This window comes from Sciurus vulgaris (assembly GCF_902686455.1).
Source record: "Sciurus vulgaris genome assembly, chromosome: 4".
Classification (NCBI taxonomy): Eukaryota; Metazoa; Chordata; class Mammalia; order Rodentia; family Sciuridae; genus Sciurus; species Sciurus vulgaris.
The window spans coordinates 32,285,378-32,298,949 of record NC_136464.1 but is presented as its reverse complement, the minus strand read 5'-3'; the positions used below and the strand labels follow the sequence as shown (position 1 = coordinate 32,298,949).

General features: G+C 37.5%; 2 protein-coding genes across 2 annotated transcripts in view; both read right to left on the bottom strand.

Moving 5' to 3' along the window:
* TLL2 (tolloid like 2) overlaps window positions 1–267 on the bottom strand; it is a 123,537-nt gene extending 123,270 nt beyond the window's left edge. Inside the window, 1 exon segment of the mRNA XM_079137998.1 lies at window positions 72–267. Within this exon segment, the coding sequence (XP_078994124.1) occupies window positions 72–264 (193 nt within the window). The 5' untranslated portion in view covers window positions 265–267.
* Window positions 268–4,600: 4,333 nt separating this feature from the next.
* Window positions 4,601–13,572, bottom strand: part of TM9SF3 (transmembrane 9 superfamily member 3) — a 67,807-nt gene continuing 58,835 nt past the window's right edge. Inside the window, exons 13-15 of the mRNA XM_079138001.1 lie at window positions 13,276–13,359; window positions 13,089–13,165; window positions 4,601–8,688 (exon numbers count right to left, since the gene is read on the bottom strand). Of these exons, the coding sequence (XP_078994127.1) occupies window positions 8,621–8,688; window positions 13,089–13,165; window positions 13,276–13,359 (229 nt within the window). The 3' untranslated portion in view covers window positions 4,601–8,620. The remainder of the gene's footprint in view (window positions 8,689–13,088; window positions 13,166–13,275; window positions 13,360–13,572) is intronic.

Sequence of the window (13,572 nt, the reverse complement as noted above, 5' to 3'; positions counted from 1 at the left end):
GCTTGCCCACCACCCATTTGCATTTCAAAGGCAAACTTCTGCCGGACTTCCCCGGAGGCGACGGCACCTACCGGCTTTGCACGGGTCGTGGTAATGCTCCAGCTGCTGCTCCGCGCCCTCCTCGCCTTCCAGAGCCGAATAGTCCGAGGCGACGTCCAAGCGCTCCCCGAGACCCCCAGCGCCGCGGGGCAGCGGCAACAGCAGCAGCAGCAGGGGTGGCAGCAACAGTGACACCGGGGCCCCAAACGAAGTCGCCCGGGGCATGGTGGTGCGGGGCGGCTGGGGGCCGAGGGAGTTGCGTGCACAGAAAGATCAGCTCAGGCGAGGGACAGTGCACGAGGTGGGCTCCCGGCGGCCAAAGCTCGGCGGTTACGCGCGGCTGCCGGGCATGGCTCGGGCGCGAAGCGAGCAGAGCGCGGCGCCCCCTGTCCGTGTCGGGGCACCGGGTAAGCCGCCGCTCGGAGTGACTTGCCCAGCGGCCGAGGCTGCGGCGGCTGCGACTGTGGCGGTGGCGGCGGTGGTTGGAGCAGTGGCCGCTCCGCCCCTCTCCACCAGGGCTGGACCACACAGCCCTCGCCAAGGGCCCCGGACAACCAATCACTCGGGCGCCCGAGAAGAGGCCCCTCCTCTTCCCGGCACCTCCGCAACTTCGGAGGAAGGGGAGCAAGGTGAAGATGCCGAAGGCAAGGGCTGGGGGCCGGGACGCGCCCACCCAGCGGAAGGCGCCCTTCGTCGGGTGCCACCTCGGCCTTCGGCCCTCGGGAACGCCGCTTCAGGATATCAAGCCTGGGCTTCCCGCCTTAGTCTCAAAACTCACTTTACAACTCCCCGATGCACACGTGGACGAACGAGAACAAGACCAGCAGCCCTAGTTGAGTGGTTCGCGTCGCTACCTACTCGAGGCGTGCTTTCGGACAATCGCTTCTCTGAAGAGATGAAGTGAATGTCTCTCAGGTCCCTCTCACCGCAGGAAAAAGCGAGGATTACGATTCTGAGCTCTCAACATCCCCTCCTCCAGCCATTGAGGGCGCTTGCTGCAGCACCCACCCAACCTAATGTAGTGGCTGGTGACGTGTAAAAGAACGATTTAAAACGACAAATTTCCCCTCTAGGTGACCCTATCCTTTAAACAGTCTAAGATGCTTCCTACAGGCAAAGATTGACAAACGAACAGCTGTACGTGTTTTGTGTTAAATTAGACCTTTTTTTCCCTATCAAATAGGCCCCTCACCATTAATTCAGTGGGATAAAAATGACCAATTTCTTTAACTCTTTTCCCCCCAAATGAAAAACATATGCCCAAATTCAGGAGCATAATCAAAAATTATTTGAAACCTGTTTCGTCATATTTTAAGTTATATGTAAAAATTCAGAACTGAGTCATTTTGATTTACAGATCTTATTGCTTGCTTTTCAAGTATCTTTTTATGCAAGAATTGCCCTAATTAAAAAAAGTATAACATGTATGTGTAGACTTTTACCAATACACTAGTAGAATCTTCTTGCATTCAGACTGTAAGCAGAAAAATGGACTGAACTTTTCTTTTGGGTTTCCACATGGTTTTACAGCCACTAATGACAAAATAGTTAACAGGAGTCATCTGTTTTCTCATCTATTAACTAGGGTAATTCCTTCAAACCAGGAAAAAGTAAAAGCTAACCACTTGAGAGTACTATAGGCTATTTCATCCTGACTCTTCAAAGAAATGTCTCTGCCTGTTACCTGAGTTCTTTTCAAATGGGCACATATAGGATGGAGACAGATTGGGTAAGATCTGTTTAGGAACTGGCAAGTGGGAGGAGGGAATACAGAGGCAGGAGGGGTGATGCCACCAAATGGCAGGGAAGGCCAAGTGGCCACTGAATAGGCATTAGGTGTGGGAGGCAGCTGAACAGCATTTCTGTTTGAATGCTGGAAGGAGTCAAACCCAACGCCATAGTTCTCTTGTGTTCACCCCAGTGAAGGTCACCACCTGTCAGTAGACAAGTCCACAAAGTCAACATCTAAAAGGCCTAACAAACTTCTGTGACACTTGCAGGTCTCCAGATGGCACTAGGCAAACAGCCAACTGGCTTCCTCATTAGCAGAGAATTCCTCTGGAAAATAGACCAGAGGCCACCTCTTGTGATGCACTGAGTTTGTGAGCTTTTATTGCCTCTACAACCCACCAATTCTTTTCATCAACACCCTTTGTCCAAATATTTTGAAGGCTGGTGCTCCTGGATGAGCAAACTGTACAGTGTTATGTCAGAAGGCCTGTTTAGATGGTACTTTGCCCTATCAACCAACGAGCAGTAAAATATTTAGATCGTGAGGGATAACTAATAGGGGGATCAATATTTTCTTCAATTCTATAGCTCCTGATTTCACTCATCACTTTTATAAACTCTATTCTGGGTTTGAATTACTTTTAAAATACACTTTTAATTTAAATCCCATAAAAAAAAAAAAAAAAAAAAAACTGAGGGTAAACTTAAAAGGCTCTATGACCCAAAGCTGCTCAACTTAGTTGCTTTTTACATTACTAATTATGTGTGTTTCCTCCCCATTGTCTCCAGGTCCTGTGGAAAACCAGCAAGTGGATTTTCTTTGCTTGATGAGATATCCTGCCCTGCACAGCTTCGTATATCTATACCCATATGCCCAAAGTAACCAGGTTCTTTTCAGTGCTCAGACCCCTTCCAGTTTACTGGGTTGATCCTCTGAAGCTATCACACCTTGGCCACTTTATCATTTTACCTTTCCAGATCACTATATATCATCATAAACTCCTCCAGCACAGAAGGTAGGACTTCTAGAATGAAGTAGGCACTCTCCCCTACCCGCTCATTCCTTCCTTTACACTGCTGACCACTGAGAAGGTACTATGCTTTCTTTAGAGAAGGCAATTAAAATGTTACAATTTTTAGCAGTTCTCCAAAACCTTTGTCCCTGCTCAAGGTGGAAACCAGGTCCTCCATCCACCTTAAGGCCTTTCTCTTACCTTCCCAGCTCTGGCTCTTGCCGTCTCCCATAATGCTCTTGTAGCTTTAAACACCTACAGTCACCCTAATGGGGCCTTGATGTCTCATACCTCCAAGTCCTTGACTGGGACGAGTGATAGTCACAGACCCTACATCCACAGCCCTTACCTATTCAACAGGTTTGGCCTACACTACTGGTCTCTAACTGTACCACACCTCTCTGACCAAATTCAGCTTGGAGTCACCTTCCACGTCTTTCTCTCTAGACTCTCCCTTTCCTTCAACAACCTTCAGAATTAAGTCAAGTAACCTTAGTGACAGACTGTTATTCCACTATGTTCTTCACTATGGAATGACACTGACCAGTTGAAAAAATAACTTGTATCAATTCTCCCTACAACTATCTCCATTTGTTTTCATTTGAAACTCCTCTCACCTTAAAGTATGCAGACTTCTAAAAGGAAAATCATTTAAAATAATCAAGTAACTTTAAATACATTTGTAGACTCATTGACTCCACATGTCCCAATGTAGGTCTATTTCCTCCTTTCCTAATGTTACATGATACATTTAACAATTTAATAAAATAATTATCTTTGAAATGGAGAAGTTGCCTGCATAGTAGATCCCTCTTTACCTTTAGTTGTCCAACCTGACACAATGTTCATTAAAGATCAGAAGTACTCCAAGTTTGTACTAACAAAACTATTTGGCTAACAGAAATTGCTGGGCACAGAGGCAGCTAATAAAATAAGAGGGAGAAAAGAACCAAAGAGGTTAATAGGAATCTTAAAAACTAGTTAAAAAATAAAAGACAAAAACAAAAAGTACAAATAGACTCAAGAAATTACACTGATTTCAATGTAGCACATTATAAATAATCCCCTCTATTTGCAGGAAACACCGATATTCAATGTGACTTTCCAGGCACTATCTGTGCTCTAGGGTGGAAAGCTGACACCTCCATTTTACTGTTAAAACCACAAGACAACAAGGCCTTGATCTTGATTACTTTTGGACTAAAAATAAGAGCCTCTTTAGGTGCCTTAGATTCTAATACCCTTCCAGCTTCCTAGGATGATTAAGGATACACGTGAAACTACTTTAAAGAAATAAAAAGCAGTAGATAAAGGTGATCAGGAGAGGGACAAGCACAGGGTTGAAGGGCTTGAGTACAGCATCCAAAGTTATAATCAAATGAAATGGTAATACAAGAAAAAAATCATTTTTTAAAGAACAAAACCTTATACCATTCATTCAACTTTTCTGCACATTTTTTTTTTCAAAATATAAATTTTGGGAGGGAAAAAAAATTACCCCCTAAATTGTAAACCTCTCATTTCATGGGCCAGCAAACTATGACCAGAGAGCTTCTGTACTTACACTAGAACACAGTAACATTTGCTGGTTCATGCACTGTCTGCCCTGGGTGCTTTGTGCTATAGTGCCAGAGTACTTGTGACAGACCGTGTGTCTTTCAACAACTAGATTATTTACTATCTGGTTCTCAAGAGTTCCTGACCCCTGATTTATTTAACTGTGGACAACTATTAGCAATCTCTTAATATGTATGCCAATAATAGTTGGTTATCCCTTATGCTTGGTTCACCTGTTTAAAAAGGAAAGAAACAAAGCATCCAAGGGAAGTACATTTAACTTTTATTACTTTTTAAAAATCCAACTTCAGATAAATTAACAGACTAGATTAGAACCTCAATTGTATTTGACACATTATATACTGGATTGCTATGACTAAAAAGCCAGCTGGAATATGGCCTACACAAACCAAGGGTGTACACAAAATGGAAGTGATCATCGGGCAAAAACTGTTCCTTCCAATTCTGTCGATTGTCCATGCTCTGTGGGGATTTATAGGTTCAAGTTTAACACAGATGAAAAGCCCAAGTGGGACTGCTTTTCCAAGAATGCTCTGTTGTCCTTCCAACAGAATTCCATACTTTTTTCTTCCTTGCCTTAAGCTCTTAATAACCTTTATAACTCTCAAATAACCTAAACTGATGAACTAGGGTAAACACACACTAAGTCAGTTACTGTGAACCTAGTTCACTAATACTTCAAGTTGGTTTCACGTTTCTTTGTTGCCATTTTCTAACAGTGAAATAAGAACTTAATTTTATTTTTGTCTTTGTACATTTCTATCTGCAGCTCTAAGAATGTAAAATCAGATACCTTTTAGGGAATGCTCAAAGGAGAGACCTAGAGTCTCTCATTACTCATGCTGAATTTAAATCTTACAAAAATTTTGCAGGTATAATGTTAACTCTGATCTCTCCTATCTGCAAACCTAATCTATTTCTGTACACATTTCCAAACAATCTTCCACTTCTCTGATCAACTCCTTGATTATTAAAACAGCTTAATTATAGAACTTTAATGATTTTTTATACAGTTAATGAGTATTTGTTTTCATACAGCACTACTCCTATTTATTGTACTCTCCAGTAAAATCAACAGAATGAAGTATTAAGACACACTGAAATCTAAACTTAAAACGCAGATGGAATTGCAGTGTATAGATTTTTACGAATAGGCCTTTCCCCCCTAGATTTCATATACAGAAGCCCTTCAGTATGTAGCTTTTCCTGAACAAGTTACATTAATATGCCGTATCTTTTTACATTTGTAAAAATTCAGGATGCTTTAAAATATTTATTTGCAAGACATTTGGCATATGGTGGTTCGTAAACATTTAGGAAACAAAAGCTCTACCAAAATAATATATTTTGTGGATAAATCCTAAATAAAGGGGCTTTTGGAAGAACTGGAATTTGCAGCAACCACCTTTATAAAGAAGTCTATCCACTCTCAGAGGAAAACACCCAAGTATACCATTCACTAGGTTCAGACATCACCACAAATATAATGAATTTTAAGAGTATGGGGTTTGATTATGGGCAAACCCAGTACAATCTAGGAGCCCAACATGGTATATACTGAAGAAAACTTTACCACCCTCCTGCTGTTACAGTTCTACTTTATCCTGCCCTTGGACGAGAAGATATGTAAAGCCATGTCAACTACTAATGTAGTCAAATTTCAGGAGAAGCATGCTTAAAGAGAAAGTTTACCCTTAGTTTTTGACAGTGTCCAAAGTGTCAGTTGAGCCAATAATGTTAGCTAATTGAAGACAGATATGCAGCATTGATGGAGTAGAAAAACCCCACCTTTCAATTAACTTAAATAATATTCTGCTTTATTTTACAACTGAGAGCTAGGGAGCTAAACCATTTGTGAACTACATCTTTTTCAAGACTCACATATATATATATTTACCCTCTATAAAGCCACAAACCAATACAAATCCTTTTCTAAAGGACTTCCCAAGGTGATTTATGTTAATGTTCTTAATGTATATGAAAGTTAGAAAATCATTTTTCAGATTCTAAAGAACTTCAAATACAGCTCAAGTTGGTAGAGTTGGTGCACCTGAAAGTAGCTAAACATATTCTTAACCTTATATCTTACCTGAAAGAATCATATCATGAAAAATAAACTGCATTTTGATTAAGACAAAAGTTTGCTGTTCAATTTACACTCCATCAGACAATGTGTTCTTATGCTAAAAGTGCTCTAACATGTTAAAAAGTTACATGATATAAGTAATTAAATATTGACTTTTAGTTTCTTTTCTTACAAGATCATAAAGGCAGTTGAGAAGACAAAGTGGAAGAGCCAGTGGATTACATTTAATATCACATTCTGTCTTGAAAAAGAAGTTCTACCTACAGTTTCTTTCTGTTCATTCACATCAAACACACTTGAGGTGAGAAATCTAACTTTTCACTCTTCATAGGTCTCATGTGCCACAACATAGGATATGAAGTCCATTACTTTATAGAAATATAGTTTTGTAATGAAAACATCTAATGTAATTATTATTGGCATGATTTTCACATTAAGGTTTAATACAACTGGTTTGAGACTTTCTAAAAATATCAATATACAGTATTGTTTTAGGTGGTCATTTGCATAGCAAACCATTAAACTAGAAACTCAGTGGTTCTAGGAAAACTTTACATTATGGATAGTTCCAGGAAAAATTTATTCAAAATTAAAATCTCTTAGAAAACTGTAATCTAAATTTGTTCACCCAACAGTAAGCTAACCACTTGTTCCTCACCCCACTTTACATAGTACACCAACCTAACAGATTTTGTGCCACAATTTCATTCAAAGGGCTTTTCATAATCTATGATGTAGGACAGTTTGGGGATTTTAAAGTGTGGGTCCACTGTATTAGAAAGGAATACTTTGTAGTTTATTAAAAAATAACTGGCATTAAGTAATAGTGCCTTTTGAACAGGTATCTTTCAAATTGCAAACACATCTATTTCCACAAAACAATTTGGTCAGGAAATTTTATTTGAACATTCTAAAGCAGTAATGCTTTAGATGTTACTTTAGTGTCCCAGACAGGATTAACAAAATTAAATGTTTCTAAATTACAAATTTAGCTCCTGTAGGAGTCTCAGAAAAGAAATAGAAGAAAACAACCCCCCTCCCAAAAGAAGTATGACACACACATTTTGAAGAAACCCCAATGTTTCATGCAATGGTAGGCAAGATGTAAAAAGCCACCCAAATTCACACATTTCTACACCAATCATCATCAGAAAAAAGTACTCCGTAGTCCATCTGTACATCCAAATGCATCTGGGAATCTACACCTACGTTACATTATTTAATGTTATATACATTTATTACCCACCCCCCTTGCTTTTAATAATTTCTTATGTAAAGCCTTCATTCAAACTCAAAAAAGATGTAAGACTAACCTGGGGGGGAAAAAGATAATCACTTTAGACATTCAGTTAAAATGCAGTTTATCTAAATCTCAAAATGTTTAATAAAAACAAATTATCTTCTCCATTTAACACTTTGCTTTCTAACTGTACAGTAAATTGCATTGTAGAGAGTACACCTCTTATCTTCAGACTGTATCTTCTTTGGATGGAATTAAAATGTGACTGGACAATTTCAAGATAAATAAATGGGAAGTTGGTCCAACTAAGATGATGGCAGATATATTACATGCAGAATTTAACATTTTAAAATGCTTAAAAAAAAAAAAAAAAAAAAAAAAAAAAAGGATGCAGTTGGAGGGGAAAAAAACCTATAGCAGGTCAAAAGAGAACCCAGATTCGATATATAAAAATGTCCCACAATAGGTTGACGATGGCAGTAAAAATAAGAGAAAAAAAGTAATCTTTCTGGAACATCATTTTTCAATAACATAGAAACACTAAGTGCCAGGAAGATTTCTACTGATGTAATTTTAGCATCCAAGTTTCCCTCTATTTATTTTATTGGAACAAATGCTTTAAATAAACTATTTGTCCTCTTCACTGAAGAGAGTTGGTCTATTTCATCTTTAATGAGCTAGTTTTTGGGAAGATTAGCCATGTACTGTAGTAATGCCTACTGCATAAAATCCAAGCATTTGCTGTGAACAGTTGGAGAAAGCAGTCAGTACGAACCTAGGATCAATGGAAATAGATGTTACTTTAAGCCATCCACGAAAGAGACCCACAAAGTACCCAGTGTTAAGCCCACATCTCTTCTTGCGCTTTTTTGCTGTGCAAGTTCCACCCCTATGAAGAGCAATTGATCCAAAGTTCCAGGTTTTCTTGGGTCTCTAGTCAATTTTCACATTAGTATAGATTTTTCGGACAAAGGCACTTGTTCCCATGTAACCAATTGCTCCTGCAAAAAGATAAAATAAGATGTTTAGAAACAAGTATGGAGCAGTATCCATCATTTACAAACACTATATCATTTACAAATACTAAACATTATTCTTTTTAAGATAATGTCTTTGTTAGCATTCTCTTTGAACTTTGAATTTTTTATCATTTGCTTTGCAAAGTATTTGTTACCATCAGATATCAAGTCTGAACTAATGTAATTTTTTTATCAAATAGCAATTATTGCTTGTATAATCAGTAACTATGAAATTGATACATCACATAAAACCAAGAATAATTTGAGAATGATAAAAATTTGTTAAATGAAAAAAACACCTTATTTGATTTATGAATATACTATCAGGTCATTAAAACAAGATCAATATATGTTCCCAAAACATATATTGTTTTATACAATATATAAAACAGGTAGGTCAGTAAGAAGTGAACAAGGATACTCTGAAGGAGGACCACAGAACCATGGCCCAATGGCTTCTGCAGCTCTAGAGAAGAGGTACTTTCTAATACCTTTTTATGTTTATGTTTAAGCTGTATATCTGGTAGAAAGAATGACGTATTTGAGGGAAGGGACAAGAGAGACAGCTAAGTAGATCAGCAGTTTTGAAATGCTGTGTTTGAAAAATTATCCTCAAGTGGGGCTCAAAACTCCAGCAGGCAGGGATATTTGTCATTTTATTAATGAAGTATCTATATCCCATGTCCAACATAGTGCCCAGTACATGAAAAAGTACTCAATAAATATTTGTTGAATGAATGAACATACTGGATAGTTCCTTACTACAAATACTTGAGGCTCTCTAGAATACAACAGTTGGTCAGTGAACTGTCAGAGAAAATCCTCTACTAAATTTAGGAGTTCACCATCTAGTCCAATTTTCTTAAAAAGTTTTAAAGTAAACCGTCCATGAGTTAAAAATGGTACACACACACATGCACCTAACTAGTCACTTTTGAATGAACTTTTATTTATCCAACTGGTGAATGAAAGGAAAGAAACAAACGTGTATCTACCCTGCATTTCCTATACATGACCTGTAACCTCAAGGTAACCAAATGGCTGATGAAAGGTAGGCTTCCCTTATAGAAGTATCCCAGCTGATAAATATAAGAGGAACAACAGAATTAGATTATTATAACCACTAATGAATTATTTTAGTTAGGCAATAACTGTCAATGATAGTTATGATAGGGATGATAAAGTTAGGGATGATAAAGGTTAAAGCTCTAACTAGTGCTCTACAGGAAGTATAGGTTGGGGGAAGCTCATGGAAAAACATTAAATGACACCTCACAGATAAAACCAGCAGGGATATAACCAGAATATGGAAAACTCAATAAAAAAAAAATTTAAATTAGTTTTAAAAATAAATAGCAAGAGTAAAGGAACATATATAGGTCAGAAGAGCCACGAGACATTTTAACCAAGCAATGAATGAGCCTTAACCTTTATCATCCCTAAGTACTTGGTCCAAGAATACTTAGGAGATGGTTTGCAAACTTTCATTAGGGGGTACCTAGTGTCTGGGCCTCTATGTGTGAGAATCATGATGCAAACAAACAGAATTAAGAGGGACAGGTTGGGTAAATTTGAATACTCACTGAATATTTTGTCATATTAAGAAATTATGCTTATCTCTGAGAAAGCGAAATACTGAAATATTTATAGCTAAAATGACATAAAACCTGAGATTAATATCAGAATAAAAGGTCAGTAATTACTGATACTGGGTGTTGGGTACATGGTTTCTCACAGTATATATTACTGTCCCTCTTTTTCTATGTTTGAAAATTTTCCCATAATTAAATATTAAAAATACAAAAAGTCCACCAAAATGACAATGTAAACCTACTTCCAATTATTTCTGCAATGACACATTATTTCTTTTATAATATGAAATAATGATATTACACTTTGAAATACTGATAATGCATTTAAAAATAGTTATAATAAAATTCTTAACAAGTTAAGACAAAAATCATTCAATTTAAAAAAAATAAATCTGGATACTTAGAACATAAAAATGTCTATAAAATTTTAACTACCATCAAAAACTTAACTGGTAAAATAAAACACAAATTCAATAACCAAATCTAGTTTTTTAAACGTATAAAATATTGTTCCCCTCTGTGCAGAGATATGCTTAAAATCAAAACAGTATCAACCTGGAGAATCATTTTCCCTAATCTTATGAGTATCTCAAGAATAAACTCATAAAATTATAATTTTATAAAAAGTTATTATAAATGATTTTGAATAAGCCCTCTAGAAAGGCAAATGTCTTAGGAATAACAGAGATGCACTTTTAATCTCCTTAAAATAGAAATGCTATGCTCATAATATACAGACTATAACAATCTAAACATTTAATAACAATGTTGTCATTTCTTTTTGCTATATTTTTAAAAATCAATACATAGCTTTCTTTTAATTACTGACAAATACTATAGCAACATAAATTGATGTTTATGGTATGTTGATGTTTAGGATATGGATAATTTTTGTATGATAATGATCAGTTCCAGTCTGAACAGTATCTCCACCCCCTCATTCAGCAAGCAATTAGCTCCAAAGTCATACAAATCCATTCCAGAATGAATGCTGGGGGTCTGTCAACCTAATTTTTTTTTTTTTTTTGGTACCAGGGACTGAACCTAGGGGTGATTTACCACTGAGAAACATCCCTAGCTCTTTTTTATATTTTATTTAGATACAGAGTCTAGCTGAGTTGCTTAGGGTCTCACTAAAGTTGCTGAAGCTAGCTTTGAATTCAAGATCCCCCTGCCTCAGCTTCCCAAGCTGCTGGGATTGTAGGCTTGCGCCACTACGCCCTACAAACTGTCAACCTAATTTGTATGTGCGTGATCACATACACAGTGGGTATGAAATGAACACTCTTCTGATGGACAAATGCAGCAATCTTGGTACCCAAAAATGTGCGAAATGTCATACCAGGACCTAGCTTTTAATAAGATTAATATCCCTTATCCATTGGCCACTCTATAGTTAAAGGTGGATCTATTAAAAAAGAAAGAAAAAGTCAATGGCAAGTAACAGAAAAAGAAAGGGAGTCTGGATATATTTCTACAGTGATTAGTCCTTAGGACTAACATCATTCCTATGAGGTAACCAAGGAATCAATCTCACTTATTGAATAAAAAAGAGTGACACAGAAAAAAGTGTTACTTAAGCGTTTCACATTGAGTACCTCTGCCTGGACTTAAGTGTTATGAAATTGCTCTGAGGTGATACAATAAGGCACAGACAGACATGATGCCAGAGCAGAAGGAAGCCTGAAGATTTTAGCCCTCATCAGTTTCCTACAGCAGCCGCATTCACCGAGTAGCCACCATGGATCCAAGGTTCACCCATAGTCAACCACTGACAATTCCAGAGAGGTAGGCTTTATTTCTACTTCGCAAATGAAAAAAGGTAAGGAAGAACAGTTAAAAAGCATGGCTGTTAAGTGGGGATAACAGGATTCATAACCAGGGCTAACTGACCCCAGAAGCCTCAGCTCTTCCCACTCCTCACCATGTCTCTCCTGCATAACTGGCTCTCTCTTACCACCTACTAACAGTCCAGGCACTACCTCTGGTACTTTCTGCACATGACACTATTCCTCTCAACCACTCTGAAAGATGCTCATTTCACAGATGAGAATGAGTCTTAGGTTAATGTCGTTTCATGACCACAAAAAAGGTGAGTAGCAGCATGGAGATCTCATTCAGGTCTTCTGGACTTTCAAGTTCATGCCCTTTCCATTTAACATGCTGCTTCCAAAAGTTCCTTATTTTCTAGGTATTTCACACATGCTTGGGACTGTATCATATGGTGACAACTATCCTTCCTTTTGATGGAAGACTGTGGTAGACCCATGAAACAAGTAGGATTATTCTCATTTTACAGAGGCTTGGAAAGCTAGGGGGACCAGATCAAGGCGCAGAGCACATATGTGGCACTTTCATAAGTGAGGCTCAGTCTGCAGACACCCACGTATGTACTCACAGTCAGTAAACCACGCTGCCTTCAACACACTGCTATCTCTATCAACAGTATGAGGAACTTCCAAACAGAAATCATCAGGTAAACACCTTAACTCACCTACACATGATGTCTTCCATGAACCAAAACTTTAAAACTTCCAATTCTTAACATGAATAAGAAATTAACTGTAGTATGGAATTAATCTGTAATATACAGAATTATAAAAAATTTCTCTGAAAACAGAAAGTAAGGTGATAAAGGTTTGGAATAAGAGTTGAAAGGACTGAAGGTCATTTATTTTGGTGTCCTCATAAAGCAAGAGAATACAATTTTTAAATTTCTAATTACTATATTTTTCTGATTTTGAGCACTCAAACATTTACTCATGATGTTCTAAGAATTTCAGAACTTACCACACATTATTCCCAAGGCTGTGCTAAATACCGCCATATATCCAAAGTAAAATGATGTTTGAAATAAGCCATACATCCTGCAATAAAACAAAATAACTATATATAGTATATATGTTTTTGCTTTCAACATAAGGTCTTATGCCTTAGTTTTCTAAATTAAAAAAAATGAGAAAATGTCTCCACTTACTTTGTTTTGAAAAAATAGTAGTAAAAGGAATACATGTAAACATAGATTGCAGTTGATGCAGCAGAGAGAAAACTTGTCCATTGCCTGGAAAAAGAACAGAGAACATTTTTGAATGAATGAATGACACTAAAGCAAGAATTTTAAAGCAAAGAATTTTATTTTACAAAACCCTTAAAATTCTGTATGTTAAAAAACAAATGTTTGCACATGGTGTCAACAAGGAGAGAACCTAAAAATTAAAGGAGATCCTCAAATTCCTCACTTTCCCTATTGTAAGTGACACGAAATAAAGCATTT